This window comes from Salmo trutta, chromosome 15, assembly GCF_901001165.1.
Source record: "Salmo trutta chromosome 15, fSalTru1.1, whole genome shotgun sequence".
Lineage (NCBI taxonomy): Eukaryota > Metazoa > Chordata > Actinopteri > Salmoniformes > Salmonidae > Salmo > Salmo trutta.
In genome coordinates, this window is record NC_042971.1 from 52,186,017 (window position 1) to 52,204,789 (window position 18,773).

The 18,773-nt window shown below is 44.8% G+C and overlaps 1 protein-coding gene across 1 annotated transcript in view; it reads right to left on the reverse strand.

Moving 5' to 3' along the window:
• The window catches only part of LOC115149308 (zinc finger SWIM domain-containing protein 6-like), a 57,384-nt gene extending 40,525 nt beyond the window's left edge, over positions 1–16,859 (reverse strand). The window contains exon 1 of the mRNA XM_029692061.1: positions 16,392–16,859. Coding sequence (XP_029547921.1) covers positions 16,392–16,818 — 427 coding nt within the window. The 5' untranslated portion in view covers positions 16,819–16,859. The remainder of the gene's footprint in view (positions 1–16,391) is intronic.
• Between the last annotated feature and the right edge of the window lie 1,914 nt (positions 16,860–18,773).

The window sequence follows — 18,773 nt, forward strand, 5'->3', positions numbered from 1 at the left end:
GCCTGCTAATTGGGCCACTTTTGCACATTTGTTGTTGTCGGAGTGAGGACAATGCTTTAAATCATGAGGAGTCGATGTGTTCTGAAAGATGAGATTTGTATTTATTATGGATCCCCATTAGTTCCTGCCAAAGCAGCAGCTACTCTTCCTGGGGTCCAGCAAAATGAAGGCAGTTTATATCATTTTAAAACACTACAATACATTCACAGATTTCACAACACACTGTGTGCCCTCAGGCCCCTACTCCACCACTACCACATATCTACAGTACTAAATCCATGTGTATGTATAGTATGTTATCCTGTGTGTGTGCGTGCATGTATCTGTGCCAATGTTTGTTTTGCTTCACAGTCCCCGCTGTTCCATAAAGTTTTTTTTTAATCTGTTTTTTAAATGTAATTTTACTGCTTACGTCAGTTACTTGATGTGGAATAGAGTTCCATGTAGTCATGGCCCCATGTAGCACTGTGTGCCTCGCATAGTATGTTCTGGACTTGGGGACTGTAAAGAGTCCTCGTGGCATGTCTTGTAGGGTATACATGGGTGTCGGAACTACTGGCACACAGCTCAAACAGACAGATCTGATGTTGAGGAGTATAATAAATACCGCTTTGATGTCATACAAGCAAACCACACACCCATGAGTCTAAACGTGTTTCCATTTCCAGTGTCAACCATTATGGTCTCCACATTGGCAGTAGAATAAAGCTTTCAAATGATGCCCACTTGACACAGATTGCGATTTATAATGGAACTTTTTGGGATTGCGTAAACAGCAACAGTAATTGTGTGATTCTGGGGACGCAAGGCTGTGTTCCAAACAAAAGACTACAAGTGTGTTTGTTTCAGTTCCTCAATGGCAAAGCTAAGAGAGCTCAAAAAAGCACCTTATCATTGAAGGCTCTTTCCTTGAGTCATAAAGGTGCATTAACATGACGTAGGAACTGTACACAGTTGGAAGAAGTGTGACCACTTGGAGACTCCAGTTAGATCTCGTACTCAATCCCTTCTAATAGTTTCTCTCCCCTCATCTTGCACCTACTCCAAATATTCTTATCATGTTACGGAATGTATCCAGAGTATTTTCAGATTTCATTATCAATAAATGCTGTGAAAAGTACAGTACATGTAAAATGCACATCAAATCAACAGTGTAATGTTTGGATTCAGTCTTGTGTCATGTGACCTGTTGTGTCCTCACCTTTTGGTCTGATAATTTCCCCATAATGTCCAAAGTGTTCTCTTTTAATTGCTATCATGGTCATGCATATGTTAGAAACATTTCAATTTGGCCATTTCCACAATCTAAGGGGTTCCCATATGGCTCAGTTGGTAGAGCATGCTGCTTGCAATGCCAGGGTTGTGGGTTCGATTCCCCCAGGGACCAGTACAAAAATATATGCACTCTCCAGTCGCTCTGGATAAGAGTGTCTGCTAAATAACTCAAATGTAAATATAAGGGGTTACTGACTACAATTCATTGGACTATTCAATAACTATAAGGATCATTTTTTATTGAACTTCAATGTCTAGGTTTTCCTTTACGTTTTCCTTTACGTTTTCCTTTACGTTTTCCTTTACGCCACTAAAGCCAGTAGCAGACTGTATACAGACTGTATACCTCAGAGAAGAAGAGATTCTTCCCAACCAGACACCCTGCAGCTCTGTCTGAAAACAACATGAATTGACCTCAGGAAAAAGGACAGACACCCTATACAACAAGAGACTCAAACAAAACAGCAATGGTTTAAAACTACCTCAGAAAAGCAGAGAGACCTTGGAAAAAGGAGAGAAAGAAAGGTCCTTAACAACAGTGGAGGAGGTGTAAAGAGTCTGGCAGCTCAGACTGGACACTATTGTAGCTGTGTTTTTTATGGCGTCCATTTCACTGGCTACAAAAGGGACCGATGTGTGTGTGTGCTGTCACGCGTTAAGTTAGCTGGTGTAGGCCGCTCTCTTTTTCTCTGTTTATGGCCTCCAACAGTGACACAGTCACACACGCACACTGATCCACCAAAATGTTCTCTGCATTGGAGAACTTCTACTTATTTAGTTTCTTTCTTGTTTTGGCTGTTTTTGATATTCTTCTCCTCCATCTTGTATTTCAGTTGAAGTGTTCAGAGCAGTCACTGCATTGCAAACAGCAATCATCCCTTTCCTATGCTCACTGACTTAAGACTTGAAAACAGAGAGAAGGGGGTGGCGTTTAGAAAGGACACTTTAGGGAGGGAGAGAGGGACAGACGGAAAGGGATGAACAGATTTTACAGACAGTACAGACAGAGCGAATCTGGCTGCTTTTAAGTGAGAGGGGACGCACAGACAAGCATAGTACACTATAGTTACCTCAGAGAGGGGTAAGTTGCTTTTCTATTTTTATTGATAATTAGTAGCAGTTAAGTAGCAATTAGTTGTACTTCTATAACAAACAATTGTATTTATTTCTCATAAGTGTATGGAAAAATCAAGGAAAAGTGAAAAGGACAGAGGGCAAGGGGGAAAGATGAAGAGTTGATTATGATCCACAGCTAACGAACACATTCCCTCTCCTAAGAACAGCACAACACTGTAACCCAAATCTGTCACACACATACACACTGACTGCACTGATTACCAGTCCAACTCCTGGAAACAAAGACCTGCTGAGAAATTCAACTGTCAGAGTATCAGGTGGAGGAGGGAAAATAAAAATGGCTGGCATTACATTTGTTCTCTTTTTAATTTCAGTAGCGTTCCCTGACGTATACTGTCCCAAATCATTTCTTTAGCCTCACACACACACACACACACACACACACACACACACACACACACACACACACACTGCTGGGAGCACAAATAGTTATCTTTCCCAAAGGTCTCTCGTTCCCACCACTCGGATAAACAACTCCAGACAAAAGATCCATTCTGCTGGTGTTGGCAGAGGGAGCATGTTAAAGAAACTAAACTAGCTACACAGTTTCAAACTAGAACAGATGAATGGCACCTCAGAACAACAGTGTGACCAAGCTGTGCTACACAGCCAGGAGGTTTCAATGAGGCTGGGAAACATTTACTCAACAACGATAGACACCATTCATTACTGAAAATGAAGGAATTACATAAAGGTGTGAGAGAGAGAGAGAGAGAGAGAGAGAGAGAGAGAGAGAGAGAGAGAGAGAGAGACAGAGAGAGAGACAGAGAGAGACAGAGAGAGAGAGAGACAGAGAGAGAGAGAGAGAGAGAGAGAGAGAGACAGAGAGAGAGACCGAGAGAGAGAGAGAGAGAGACCGAGAGAGAGAGAGAGACAGAGAGAGAGAGACAGAGAGAGATAGAGACCGAGAGAGAGAGAGACCGAGAGAGAGATATGGGAAAAGGATGCAGCTCTGGGTTTTATTACAGAGATGTGTTTGCTAAACCCCTCCAGTGTTGAGCTGTGGAACATGACAGAGCTCTCACAGCCTCTCACAGCAGAGCAGCCTTCCAGTGAGCCAAGTTTGGTCAGCTGTTATAATGGCCAGCTGCAGAGCGGTGTGTGTTACCGTCCATTACCTCTGGTTCCGTCCTAATGTTTAAAAAGAGAGTAACACACACACCTGCATTTGGAGGAGGGGGGGGGGTCACCCACATGACCTTTAACATTTCAACTCCAACAGTTGGAGAATCCATCCCAGTGTAGGTGACGAGGGCAGCACGTGACCTCCTTCCACCTGTCAGCAGACAGCACCTTTCCCTTGCCCCATCACGTACTTCTACCATGCAAGTTCACACACGCTTACTTCAGTGTTAGGGTCTAGCCTCTTCCTCCTCTTTGTCTAACATTACACCAACATCCTGGTTCTGACTGGTAGGGTCCTGTTGTAGCAGAAACCCCCAACCCTAACTAACCCTCAACGAGCAGGAAATTCATGAGTAACTGATTTATGGCAATGACACACAGTTACCCACAAACATCACACACACACCTTACGCCATGGTACACGACAGAGAGAGGTAGTAACACTCCTTCTGTGACTCAGACATTCTGACTGTTGGTGTGTGTGTGTGAAGTTGTAAGAGTCAGTGTGGGGGTGTGGGGGTGAAGTTGTAAGAGTCAGTGTGGGGGTGGGTTTTACTGATAACTGAGGGAGTTGTTGTACAGTAATGTTCAGTGGAACAATAACTGCCAGATGACAAAATAACAGACAGCAGATGTGGAAATCCTTTATGGCTTTTGAGTGTGACTAAGAATAACCGCTTCAGCTGTGTGTGTTTGTCAGGGCCATAGGCTACAGCCCTGCTTGTCTGTTCTGGAAAATCAGCAGACCAGCTCAGCACTTCCTCTCCTCGCTGCTTTACTCAGCACACGCACCTACTGATACGCTTGCCCCTCTGCTTGCCCCTCTGCTTGCCCCTCCCTGACCTTTCCCCTACTCTCCATTTCCCTCCCCCTCACCCTGTACCAGTGAACCAGTTTCCCTTCAGGCTGGTCTGGTTTTCTCTGCTTCATTCGTTCAGATGGATTTGGCCATCACACACACAGAGAATACGCGTTCACACAAAACACACAGGAAAGCCAGGTAGGGCATGTGTGAGCCTGTGTAGGACCCAGAGGGGTGTGTGTGTTAGTAGTCTGGCTGCTATGGTAACCAGAGGGGCCCACCAAAGCCCCTAATCTCTAATTTGTCTGTCATTAGTCAGACAGAGAGAGGGAGGAGAGAAAGAGAGAGAGAGAGAGAACAGGAGAGAGCAGGATAGGGGAGAGGGAGAGAACAGGAGAGAGAGAGAACAGGAGAGAGAGCAGGATAGGGGAGAGAGAGAGGAGAGAGAGCGGGATAGGGGAGAGAGGGAATGTAACCCAACCCAGAGAGTCCCTGAAGGAAGTGGTGCGTTAAAGCAGGAAGCAGCAAATGCCTGATAATAGGTGACTGGGGGTTCAGGAGGTCAGTGAGCACACACACACACACACACACACACACCATTACGTCTCTCTACAGGTTCAGTAGAAGTGTTCTATAAAACAGAGAGCAGGCCAAGGTCCAAACACAGGGTATTACCCTGGGAGCCTACCTAGTACCTAGCATCCTGTCTGGCCATCCCCGTCCCTTCCTCAGGATACTGGCTAAACACACCGGGCATACGGCTGACACCCCAACGTGTGTGATGCCCAACCAGAGTCCCACAGAGCTCTGGCACCTCAACATGCTAACACTATTTCTATTCAGAGATGGGATAGGTGAGGAGAAGAGGGGACGGGAGAGGAAATGTGTGGGTCTGTCTGACATCTCATTAAGAAAGGTACGTACAGCACATAGAAGCTCTCATCTGTAGACGAGGTATTTTCCGTCTTCTAATGACCCTTGGCCTAGCTAGGCCTCTCCTCTGCCTTTAGCTGACCCACTGAAGAAAATAAGATTTAGGAAACATGGCAAGTAGCAAAGCAGTGTGTTTTGGGTGTTAGAATGTTCTAGAAGTATCAAGCATGGTGTGTTTGGAATGTTACAGGCAGGCAGGTAGTTGTTGGCCCGGGGGACTGGTTCCATAGCCTAATAGTTCCATGCTGCCAGAGTTTTGTTGGGTGTTGCGCTGAGCAACAGCAATCCCATGATGCTTTGGGAGCAGCAGGCTTTGACTTGATCAGAGCTCTATGGGTACAAATAATCCTTTACAGACACATCCCCTTTAAGGGAGGCCACTGGGTGGGTGTGTGTGTGTGTGTGTGTGTGTGATAGATGTGGTCTGTACGGCTGATAAGAAGAAAGATAAAGCTAAATTGGATATGCATGGTATACATCGTCCAACAAAATGCTTCTTGCAGGTTCCTTCTCGACAATGTAACAACAATAATGTGTGTGTGTGAGAGTGAGTGTCTACTTTTGCTCATGTCTGTATTTTTCCTCCTGAATCCAGGGGTAAATGATGTAGTTTGGGAATTTCAGCCGCACGGAGCTGGAAAATACCTAGGCAGAACTCCAGGACTTAGAACAACAGGAAAACTAGACAGGATTTACACACGGGACATGAGAAACGACACCAGAGGAAACATTTCACCTCTACCACAGCGACCTCTCTTCCCACCCTTCACCATACCACTTTAGTTTTCAACCTCTCTCTACCATCCCTGTCAACCTCCCTCTCCAACTACCACTACCGCAGAACCACTACAACATATTTTACAATCTTATGAAATATTTACCAATCTGTACACCATACTAAGAAAAGCCTAAATAGGCCTACATCCCCGCCTATTGATAAAGTACGTCAGACTAACTCTGATATCTCGAAAACGCTTCATATTCATGTAGGCTGTACAGATCTGGGCTTCTCTGCTATAATGTGTGTGATACCCTTTGTTCTGCCTTGGTTCACTGCCTAGCCATACTGCAGCACCAATAAAAATAGATAATGTGAGGCAGAAACAGTCGCCATTTGCTCTCACTTTTATACTGATAAACAAAGTCGAGCCCAGTAGAGAGACAGAGTGTGAGTGAGTGAGTGAGTGAGTGAGTGAGTGAGTGAGTGAGTGAGTGAGTGAGTGAGTGAGTGCACGCGATCGTTCAGGAGAACGCCGGAACATTGATTGGATATAGGATTGCAGATGAGATAGCCAGCATTAAAATCAGTGCCTAAATCTGGTAGGGCCTTGGGGTTTCACGTGCACTGCAGTGACTGAGTGTTACAATAGTGTCAGTAAACAAACATATTCTACTTGCATTCTGTTCAGTACAATTCTATTGTGGTGTTCAACACAATCACTTCAGAATCAAACTCCTCCTTCTACCACAGTGGAATTCGCCAACAGGCTAGGCCACATCTCTCACATAACAGACATGAGTCTATAAAGCCTAGCCAGCCTCCCCATAAGGCATTGTCTGGTGTGTAAACCATAAACGGCTGTACAGATCTCTACCATATGTACAGACCCTATGTTTTATAGAGAATACATATGAACATTCACCATCTCACACTTCAAAGCACACGGGTCAAGGTGTGTGTGAATATATACACTGTGTGTGTGTCTAACTGAGATGATGAAGATAGGAGGGGAAAGGTCAACATTGGTCTTACTGAGCGACAATGGAGGTTATGAATGTGTTATTATTACTCAACGTTTCATTATCCTACCATTATTACCCTGAACACTCGTCTGGTAGCTGGAGATCATGTCAGGCCTGTTCTGCCGTCCTTCGCGCAACCTTTACACTTGCTTTATCTGGAACAAAACCCGGCCTTCTGGTACACTATAGTGACCGTAGCCAGAAGTAGTGTCCTGTGATGTAGTCTGGTTGTAGCAGAGGGAGGGACATCAAAGCCCTGTGTGAGAGTCTGATCTGAGGCAGGGTGAGATTTGACTGTGTGGTGACACTCTGCCATCCCCAAGCCAGGACCAGACCACAGCTCTAACCACTGACCAGCAGGATGCACCTGTAATGAGGAAGAAGACTTGCTCTATCACTCTCCTGCGCTCCTCCTCCTTCATGTCTCTGAAACATGAGTAGACGACCAGCTATAAGAGCTCAGGCTTTGATACTGACTGACCCTTAAGTATACCGTCTTCCTTCCCTTCCCTCCCCTCAGCCCAGTACCCCTAGAGCCTCTACAGCAACAGGCCCATGCCAAGTATTCAATTCTGCACTCTGCATTCTGATGGTGAAAACCTCGGCAACACTAATCTCAGTGATATTGTAATGAAGTTAGCCTAGGTTGAACAGAAATAGCTTTAAATAGAGGTCAACTGCTGTAAATGGAGGTAAATGGCTGTAAATGGAGGTAAATGGCTGTAAATAGAGGTAAATGGCTGTAAATGGAGGTAAATAGAGGTAAACGGCTGTAAAATCCAGAATAATAGTGACAGAAGCTCTAAATACAGAAGCCTCCAGAAACACTTGACACACAAACCCTTTGCATCGTGTCCTCTACTTAATCTGTAATGATCTGAAAAGAGTTGGAAGAAATAGTGAAAGTAACATGGCGGAAGCTCCTCATGGCTGTCTTTCACCTGCTCAACTCTCTCATATCAGTACAGAAGGAGGAGAGGAGTAACATGGCGGAAGCTCCTCATGGCTGTCTTTCACCTGCTCACTCTCTCATATCAGTACAGAAGGAGGAGAGGAGTAACATGGCTGCGAAGCTCCTCATGGCTGTCTTTCACCTGCTCAACTCTCTCATATCAGTACAGAAGGAGGAGAGGAGTACCATGGCGGAAGCTCCTCATGGCTGTCTTTCACCTGCTCAACTCTCTCATATCAGTACAGAAGGAGGGGAGAAGTAACTGGCGGAAGCTCCTCATGGCTGTCTTTTCACCTGCTCAACTCTCTCATATCAGTACAGAAGGAGGAGAGGAGTAACATGGCGGAAGCTCCTCATCGGCTGTCTTTCACCTGCTCAACTCTCTCATATCAGTACCGAAGGAGGAGAGGAGTACATGGCGGAAGCTCCTCATGGCTGTCTTTCACCTGCTCAACTCTCTACATATCAGTACAGAAGGAGGAGAGGAGTAACATTGCGGAAGCTCCTCATGGCGCTGTACTTTCACCTGCCATCAACTCTCTCATATCAGTACAGAAGGAGGAGAGGAGTAACATGGCGGAAGCTCCTCAGGCTGTCCTTTCACCCTGCTCAACTCTCTCAATTCAGTACAGAAGGAGAGAGGATAACATGGCGGAAGCTCCTCATGGCTGTCTTCACCTGCTCAACTCTCTCATATCAGTACAGAAGGAGGAGAGGAGTAACATGGCGGAAGCTCCTCATTGGCTGTCTTTCACCTGCTCAACTCTCTCATATCAGTACAGAAGGAGGGGAGGAGTAACATGGCGGAAGCTCCTCATGGCTGTCTTTCACCTGCTCAACTCTCTCATATCAGTACAGAAGGAGGAGAGGAGTAACATGGCGGAAGCTCCTCATGGCTGTCTTTCACCTGCTCAACTCTCTCATATCAGTACAGAAGGAGGAGAGGAGTAACATGGCGGAAGCTCCTCATGGGCTGTCTTTCACCTGCTCAACTCTCTCATATCAGTACAGAAGGAGGAGAGGAGTAACATGGCGGAAGCTCCTCATGGCTGTCTTTCACCTGCTCAACTCTCTCATATCAGTACAGAAGGAGGAGAGGAGTAACATGGCGGAAGCTCCTCATGGCTGTCTTTCACCTGCTCAACTCTCTCATATCAGTACAGAAGGAGGAGAGGAGTAACATGGCGGAAGCTCCTCATGGCTGTCTTTCACCTGCTCAACTCTCTCATATCAGTACAGAAGGAGGAGAGGAGTAACATGGCGGAAGCTCCTCATGGCTGTCTTTCACCTGCTCAACTCTCTCATATCAGTACAGAAGGAGGAGAGGAGTAACATGGCGGAAGCTCCTCATGGCTGTCTTTCACCTGCTCAACTCTCTCATATCAGTACAGAAGGAGGAGAGGAGACAGAGGAATGAAGTCACTTCAGAGGACCAGAGAAACAGTTAGGCAGTGAAGCCTAGGTTCTGTAGACCTTGGCCCTGATATGCATATTCTGTCATGCATGACTAGCAGTGTGTATGGCCTGCATGGTTCTAATGAACGCAGCCCACTAAACAGTGTTGGGGCTCACACAAAGAAAAGAAACATGTCCAGCTCTCTGTCTGATGATAGACTGGGTCTACGGCGCTCACATATCTTATGGCAGACAGTCTTAATGCCAATCATTTCTGGATTAAGTTGCAACCACAACATTCTCCTTCCTGGCCCAGTGTCATATGGTCAGAGGAAACGTTGTTGTACAAACATGACATCAGGTTATACTGGGGTGCTTGTATCTTTATCTAGCAGCATATTCATCTGGTATGTCATGTTAAATGGCCAAACTGTCCTGTCAACACTAGATACTGGTCAGTGAATGACTGAGAGCAAGACAGTTCACACCAGCCTACATTCTGGTCGACACAAATACACTCTGACTTCCCTCAGTAGAGAGAGTAAAACCTTTGATATCTTTGATAATCATAACCAGAAGACAGCATCTCTCCCATCCCCCAAAACAACACATACAGGCAGACACGCACCCATGGATCCGCGCGCACAGACCTTAACGTCTCACTCAAATCCTCCAAAGTCCTGTCTCAGCAATAAGACACTCACAGCTAATAGGATCAGTGTTGACGAACTCTGACCTCATAGAACAGAGACAGATGGAAACAGACAGACAGGGGGGAGGAGAGGGTGAAAGATGGGGTCACCGAGGTAAAGGAGAGGGGGAGGGGTTGAACTTGACCCCGTTGGGGTGCCGTGGGAGGGGTTTAGGAGCTGCTTCACAAGCTGGATCAATGTTGACACGACACGCGCTGCTAGAGGACAGGATAATGCATTTATAAAGGGGATAATGAATATTAACGTCTAATAATGAGGTTATGAATGCATGATACATAAGACACTACATTAAGGTCTGTGAATAGAAAGACATGGTTATAAACGTGTAATAGGCCTACACCATTTATAACCAGTTATTGGAGGATGACAACACATTGCATAATAACAACAACCTTGTAGGCACGTATGAAGACATTGGTTATAAAAAAGGCTAATATTTATTTCCCTTGACTTTTCTACGTCTGCCTTATCACGATTCTGTATTCCACATGCCCATATGGAAAAGGACTCTGCCTTGCCTGTACCTGCTTGCACAGTGAAACGTGTATTTATCCACACAGAACGGACACACACACACACACACCGCAACGTGTCAGTGTTTATAGACCGCTAACAGCAGTGATAGATCCCTGTGAGAGAGAGGAGTGCTAGCCATAGCCCGTCCTGTGTGTGTGTGTTTCTCTCTCGTCCAGGCAGTCATGTCCATGACATGTTTACTATGGGCTGGCTATCAGATAAGTAGCTTTCCAAGCAGCAGGACCTGAGCAGGCTAGATAGGTAGGGCCTCTAATTTGGCCTTGGGATAAAACAGACTGACTGGGACAGCTGCCAGTGACAGACAGTTCAACAGAGACATAAACAACAGTATGTTTTTCATCCAAAACAACATTGAGGAATATGATATGTAACACTTGACTTAATACCCAGTGTCGTAACACAGTCATAACCATGTCATAATAGCTAACATAACATGGTCATAACACTGTAATGACCCATATTTTTAGACCTGCTGTGACATATATGGTGTTATTTTATGACTGGATATGACACCTAAAGTTAAAAAAAAAACATTTATTCAAATTAGCCTACGTGTCAACAGTATGTTTCTGATATATTTATACACACAGTACTAGTCAAAAGTTTGGTCACACCTACTCATTCAAGGGTTTTTCTTTATTTTTACTATTTTCTACATTGTAGAATAATAGTGAAGACATCAAAACTATGAAATAACATATATGTAATCAAGTTACCTCTGCTGCAGATGATAAGTTCATTAGAGTTAACTGCACCTCCAATTGCAACACAAATAAATGCTTCAGAATTCAAGTAAAAGACATCTCAATATAAACTGTTCAGAGGAGACTGCATGAGTCAGGCTTTTGTGGGTGAATTGCTGCAAAGAAACCAATACTAAAGGACACCAATAATAAGAAGAGACTTTCTTAGGGCAAGAAACACGAGTAATGGACATTAGACCGGTGGAAATCTGTCCTTTGGTCTGATGAGTCCAAATTTGAGATTTTCGGTTCCAACAGCTGTGTCTTTGTTAGACACAGAGTAGGTGAACGGCTGATCTCCACGTGTGGTTCCCACCTTGAAGCATGGAGGAGGTGGTGTGATGGTGCTTTGCTGGTGACACTGTCAGTGATTTATTTAGAATTCAAGGCACACTTAACCAGCATGGCTACCACAGCATTCTGCAGCGATATGCCTTCCCATCTGGTTTGCGCTTAGTGGGACTATCATTTGTTTTTCAACAGGACAATGGCCCAACATTGTGTGGCTGTGTAAGGGCTATTTGACCAAGAAGGAGAGTGATGGAGTGCTGCATCAGATGACCTGGCCTCCACAATCACCCGACCTCAACCCAAATGAGATGGTTTGGGATGAGTTGGACCACAGAGTGAAGAAAAAGCAGCCAACAAGTTCTCAAGCCAACAAGAACTCCTTCAAGACTATTGGAAAAGCATTCCTTATGAAGCTGGTTGAGAGAATTTTTATTTTATTTTTTTATTTTACCGTTATTTTACCAGGTAAGTTGACTGAGAACACATTCTCATTTACAGCAACGACCTGGGGAATAGTTACAGGGGAGAGGAGGGGGATGAATGATTGTAAGCTGGGGATGATTAGACAGCCGTGATGGTATGAGTGCCAGATTGGGAATTTATCCAGGACACCGGGGTTAACACCACCACTCTTCCGATAAGTGCAATGGGATCTTTAATGACCTCAGAGAGTCAGGACACCCGTTTAACGTCCCATCCGAAAGACGGCACCCTACACAGGGCAGTGTCCCCAATCACTGCCCTGGGGCATTGGGATATTTTTTAGACCAGAGGAAAGAGTGCCTCCTACTGGCCCTCCAATACCACTTCCAGCAGCATCTGGTCTCCCATCCAGGGACTGACCAGGACCAACCCTGCTTAGCATCAGAAGCAAGCCAGCAGTTGGATGCAGGGTGGTATGCTGCCAAGAGAATGCCAAGAGTGTGCAAAGCTGTCATCAAGGCAAAGGGTGGCTACTTTGAAGAATCTCAAACATATTTTGATTTGTTTAACACATGACACAGTGAGTTATTTCATAGTTTCGATGTCTTCACTATTATTCTACAATGTAGAAAATAGTAAAAAAAATATTATATTATTTATATATATAAATAAATGGATTGAGTAGGTGTGACCAAACTTTTGAATGGTTCTGTGTATAGAAATATATCAGAAACATACTGTTGATACATAGGCTATGGTGTAATGGAATGTTTTGTCTTGTGTGGTAGGTTGACACTTATGTAGATGTCATAACCAGCCATAAAATAAAACAATATATATCACAACAGGTCTAACTATATGTCAGTGTTAGGACCATATTATAAACAGGTTATGTCAGCTGTTATGACATGTTATGACCGTGTTATGGGTGTCAAGTAAATTTTTATCATATGATTTTGACCTTCATTAAGGTAATAATAATTAGGTTAAGCAGGCAGTTAACCTACATGTCACATATACTGTGTGTGTATGTGTACTTCCTGTGTAGAGAGGGTGTGTACTGTATACCACACTGTACATATGCATGTGTGCCAAACAGATCTGTAACGGATCCTCTCCCCCAGGTCTGTTCACAACGAACCCCCCTCTCCTATTCTTCCCCCTCTTGCTGAAGCACGTGTGGGAAGATTGCATGTTTTATTTATCAATTCTTGGCTCCATTCTTCCAGTAAATTCCAGGCTGTGGTGCAAGCAGCCAAGAAACCCTCCCTGGGTTTTTTATGCTGTCATTCCCCATTGCTAGCATGCAGATTGAGCCCTACGCACACGCCTATACACACACAAAGGAGAGAGGCATGCTCATCTCTGCCAGAAAAAAAAGGGAAAATCGGCAGCAAACCCCGTGGAAAACAAGGAGAAAGGAGAGCCTCTTGATAGAGGAGGAATCATTTATCTTCTTTCTTTCCCAATATGAGCAGAAAGACTAGAGAATATACAGCAGGGTCGGAGATAATTGACACCCTTTGATAAAGATGAGCAAAAATGACTCAAATAAATCATTTAAATACTGAGCTATAATGTATGCACAAAGGGGGAAATTATATTTTATATTAATACACTTTCTCAGAGAAAGAGATTTTATTTAACAAGTCAACAAACAAAAACATTTCTCCAAAAAAAGGTAGGGGTCAAAATGATTGACACCTCTGTTTCCAATACCTTTCAATACCTCCCGTGGTGAGGAGAACGGCACTGAGCATTTTTCTAAAATGTTTGAGGAGTTGACGAACATATTGGGAGAGATCTTAGACCATTCCTCCATACAGAACCCTTCCAGATCCTTGAAATCCTTCATCAGTCCTTATGGACTGCCCTCTTTAATTCAAACCACAGGTTTTCAACGGGTTTCCAGTCTGGAGACTGAAATGTTGAGACCAATTAACCATTTTTGTGGATTTTGATGAGTGCTTGCAGTTATTGTCTTGCTGGAAAATCCACTTACGGACAACTTTCAGCCTCTAGGCAGAGGTAACCAGGTCTTCAGATAAAATGTCCTGCTTCTGGGTTCATGATGTCGTTGACCTCAACAAAAGCCCCAGGACCAATGGAAGCAAAATAGCCCCATAACATAAAAGATCCACCACCATATTTTACAGTAGGTATGGGTTTATTTTCTGCTTATGCATTCTAATTTCAACATTAAACCCAACACTGGTGTGATTGGCCAAAGAGCTCTATTTTAATGTCATCTAACAAATGTAAACGCCTGGATATTGCTAAAACGACATTTTGCACAGATTGGAACCAGTGCTTTGGTCAGATTAAATGAAAATAGAGCTCTATGGCCACACACACCTATGTTCGGTTTAGCGTAGAAATTGGAATGCATAAGCAAAAAAGAGCCCCATACCTACTGTGAAATATGGTGGTGGATTTTTGGATGAAAGGGCAGTCCATAAGAGCAGATGAAGGATTTCAAGGATCTGGAAGGATTCTGTATGGATGTGTTTTCCAACTCTTTTAGAAAAAGGGTCAGTGCCATTATCCTCTAAAGGTGTGTTATTGAAAATGTATTGAAAACAGGGGAGTCAATAAAAATATTACCTTTTACTAAATATTACAAAAAATATTTATCTGAGCAATTGTATTAGTAAAAAATATAATTTCCAAATGATTTTGAGCATACAATAGAGCTCAATATTTGAATTATTAATATTATACAGTCATTTGCTCATCTTTATCAAGGGTGACAATTTCAGAGCCGCTGTAGCGGTGCTCTACCTATAAACCAGATAAAGACACAGGCCTGGGTCTATAGTATAATGTGTTAGATAGTCAGCAGCCTGGAGCTCTGTTGGCACTGTGGCTAGGGCACAAAGCCCAGCCCATCCACTGCTTCAGAGGGAGGAGGGGACGGGGAGGGAGGAGGGGACGGAGGAGGGGACAGGGAGGGATGGATGGATTGCCATGCAGAAAATTACTTTTGCATATTGTATTACAATTCAGATTAACCACGCAGAGTAATGGGATTAGAACGCTGAACGCTTTCCAAAGGCGGGGGATGGAGAGCTCTAATGAACTCACAACAAAGGTGGCATATGAGTTGGAATATGGAGGGAGCCCCGCAGGTATCTCAGCGTCGGCAGGGGGTACATTACGTGACCATGCGTTCATTAGAGTGTGTAAGGATACATTTTGGTAGGCCTGCTAATGATTATTACAATGACGTGTCTCAGTTATTTCCATCCTGGCGTCAGAACATTTGCTAAAATAACAAGGAAATAAGCACACTTGACCCAATTAGCAGCAAATTTGTGCATATCAAGGTCCATAAAAAAATAGTCTATGTGGCTTTAAATCGCGATTACTTCCACTCTTTTCCACAAGCAGTGAAAATAAATAAAAACACGCCTTTGTTTGCCTTCCTTTTGGAGGGTGACAGAAAGCTGAAAAGACAAATGAACATGAAAATGGGAACAAAGTACCAAGGCTTTCAATGGGAATGCCTCACGGCTGTTCGATATGCGCACTGGGTAGGCTACAATACGATCCTCGGTCAAAGCTGTCTTACCAAAACTGCTATTTCTCAGTTTCTCAAATATCACATGATTTGATTGCATAACACAGTCGTTTTAGTCTACATATTTCTAGTGAAGAAATAGGATGGCACGTACGTAGAAACTGTCAATTCAGCTGAGAGCTATGTTCTAGCTGGTTAAACCAGAAAACCTCCCCCATGCCTTTCACTTCGGAAAATAAACACAGTCGACAAGGTTCAGCCCTGAACCTTATTACGCGACACACTCACTGCCCAGAAAAGCATCGCCTTTTTCAGGTCAAAGTATGAAACTAGGCTATTAGCCTATTTGTGGCAGGCTAAATGAAAATATGAACCAAATGTTCGAATGCGAGTCAAGTATATGGTCACATTTATTAAATCCCCCATGTACTTCCGTAATGGTTACGCTATTTTTCAACAGACAAAATCCCTTCAAGCATAGCACATGTATTATGGTACATAGACATAGCCAACTGTGTATTATAATAGCCGTTACATTGTTAGAAAAATAGAATTAGCATTTTAGTAAAAAAGGACCATCGTATAGCCAACACACACAGCGCCAACGCAGCTCGGCGATTTAACCCTCCCCCCTTTTGTCGCCTCATTCCCCTTTGTTCAAACCTAATTCAACACACTTCCTTTTTCGTTTCTCGCTGCTTTAGTAATATATTTCAACCTATGTTGTTTCGTGTTCTAGTTTTGACCATAACTCAAATAAAATAAAATGTTAGTTTTCCTCCGCTTGGGTCCTTCTACTCACCGACTTGCAGTACGTTGTCCACACAGCCGCTCTCCAACAGAGCGATGCCTCGTTTGAAAGGCAGCCGCGTCTCATCACTATTTTCCCCGCTAGTTCCACTCTCCTCTCCCCCTGTACTGAACGAAGAATACATGCAGATCTCCCGTTCACTCCGTGGAAAAGACCAGTAAACGATCCGTCTCTGTACAGGCTCCGGGATCCGTTCGAAGCGCTCCTCTACCCGTTGAAACGGCCACTTCTCAGCCACTTTCCGGGCCGAGATGTCCAACAGAGACTCCGGGGTCTGGCTTTTGCTCGACCCGCATTGGGCCGCACCCGAACCGCCACATAACGTACCCCCGGCCCGTTGTCCCTGTCTACAATTCGTGTTATAACCCGGTCTACAGCAGAGCCGTTTGGCTGGGGGCTGCTGAACGCGCTCCGCCATGATAGCACTGCTTTAACATCGACGGCGGAAGTCAACGTACCATATAAACGGGATAAGGAAGGGAAAAGGTTACGCTTGAATCGATTGTATGCCGTGTATGGGCAAATGGACCTTATTTGGGCATGGTGGGCGGTCCGTTTACAATGTTGTCAAATCCCTTTGTGTTGACAAATGAAGAAAGGGGCGGGGCCTATCCGGTTCTAAAAAGGGAATGAAAGGCGGAATTCCCGAACGTCGGCAAATCCTTTGTGAGGCCGCTCGTTCGAACAGGACGAGTTGGGAAGGGGCCGGGAAACGTGTACATATGTTTTTCAAGATGAACAGGCATTGTAATGAAAATGATGGGCGACCATTGACATTTCTCTCGCGATTGACGGACTGAGAAGGTAGTCGTGGCCGCAAAACAAGACAAACGGGGGTAAAGGGGGGGTTGTATCCGTTGGGTGGTGATTGTAACTGTCAGTTGGCCGGGCCTCGTGGCTCGGGGAGAGGGGGACGGGCGTGCTGGAATACAGAGACGCCCTATGTGACGTACAGTTCTAAAGGAATGTGGTGGGCATGAAAATAGGTAAAGGTTGAGAGAGAAGGAGTGAGAAAGAAAAAGAGGGGGGAGAGAGAGCCATGAAAATGGGGAAAAGGTAGAGAGAGAGAGAAGGGTAGAGATAAATATGCAGAGTGGAGGTTAATTTAATCTGATGTGGGAGTCTCAGTGGTGTTCAGTAAAACCCGGCAGCCTGGAGGCAGGCTTAATTGATTAGAAAATGTGATGTATTATTGCATCTAAAATGGAGAGTGTTGTAATCTTTGGACAATCAATGCAATGTCATTCATTGCAACAGATTCAGACAAGTCAGCTCGTTCCCCCTCTATCTTAGATTTTATTCTCTTTGATTTATTTTCATAATTTTTGTTATTTTAAGGGTATTATTCCTATCCACAACATTGTTATTACACTAGGACAGATCTCCCATGTCACATTTTCTCCCCTTATTGAGAGGAGTAATTACACAGGAACAAGACAGACCAAGTCCCTCAGCCCAGCTGCTGTCAATGGGCCTTAACGGACTGCCCTGCCTCAATGCTCCCCTGAAGGCAGGCAGGAATCCACTGTGCCAAAGAGGTCATTTCTCAGTGTGATTCATGTCTCGCTAGAGTGGGGAGAGAGCCCGGGGGAACCCAGAAGTGTCCTTCTGTTTTGTCCCCAGGGGATAAATAAAGTTGTGTTGAATTGTTTAGGTGTTGGTGACACGGGGCAGCCAAATGAAAGCCATACAGCAAAAAAAAATAAAAAGGGGGAAAGTGTGTGTGTTTTTTTAATATTTAAAAAAGTGTGTGAGCATAAGTGTGTTTGGGTCCAACTCGGCCTCTGAAACACCTCCAAGGGTTACTGCTGGTGGCTCTGAAACATCACCACGGGTTACTGCTGGTGGCTCTGAAACACCACCACGGGTTACTGCTGGTGGCTCTGAAACACCACCACGGGTTACTGCTGGTGGCTCTGAAACACCACCACGGGTTACTGCTGGTGGCTCTGAAACACCACCACGGGTTACTGCTGGTGGCTCTGAAACACCACCACGGGTTACTGCTGGTGACTCTGAAATACCACCACAGGTTACTGCTGGTGGCTCTGAAACACCACCACGGGTTACTGCTGGTGGCTCTGAAACATCACCACGGGTTACTGCTGGTGGCTCTGAAACACCACCACGGGTTACTGCTGGTGGCTCTGAAACATCACCACGGGTTACTGCTGGTGGCTCTGAAACACCACCACGGGTTACTGTTGGTGGCTCTGAAACATCACCACAGGTTACTGCTGGTGGCTCTGAAACATCACCACAGGTTACTGCTGGTGGCTCTGAAACACCACCACGGGTTACTGCTGGTGGCTCTGAAACACCACCACGGGTTACTGCTGGTGGCTCTGAAACACCACCACGGGTTACTGCTGG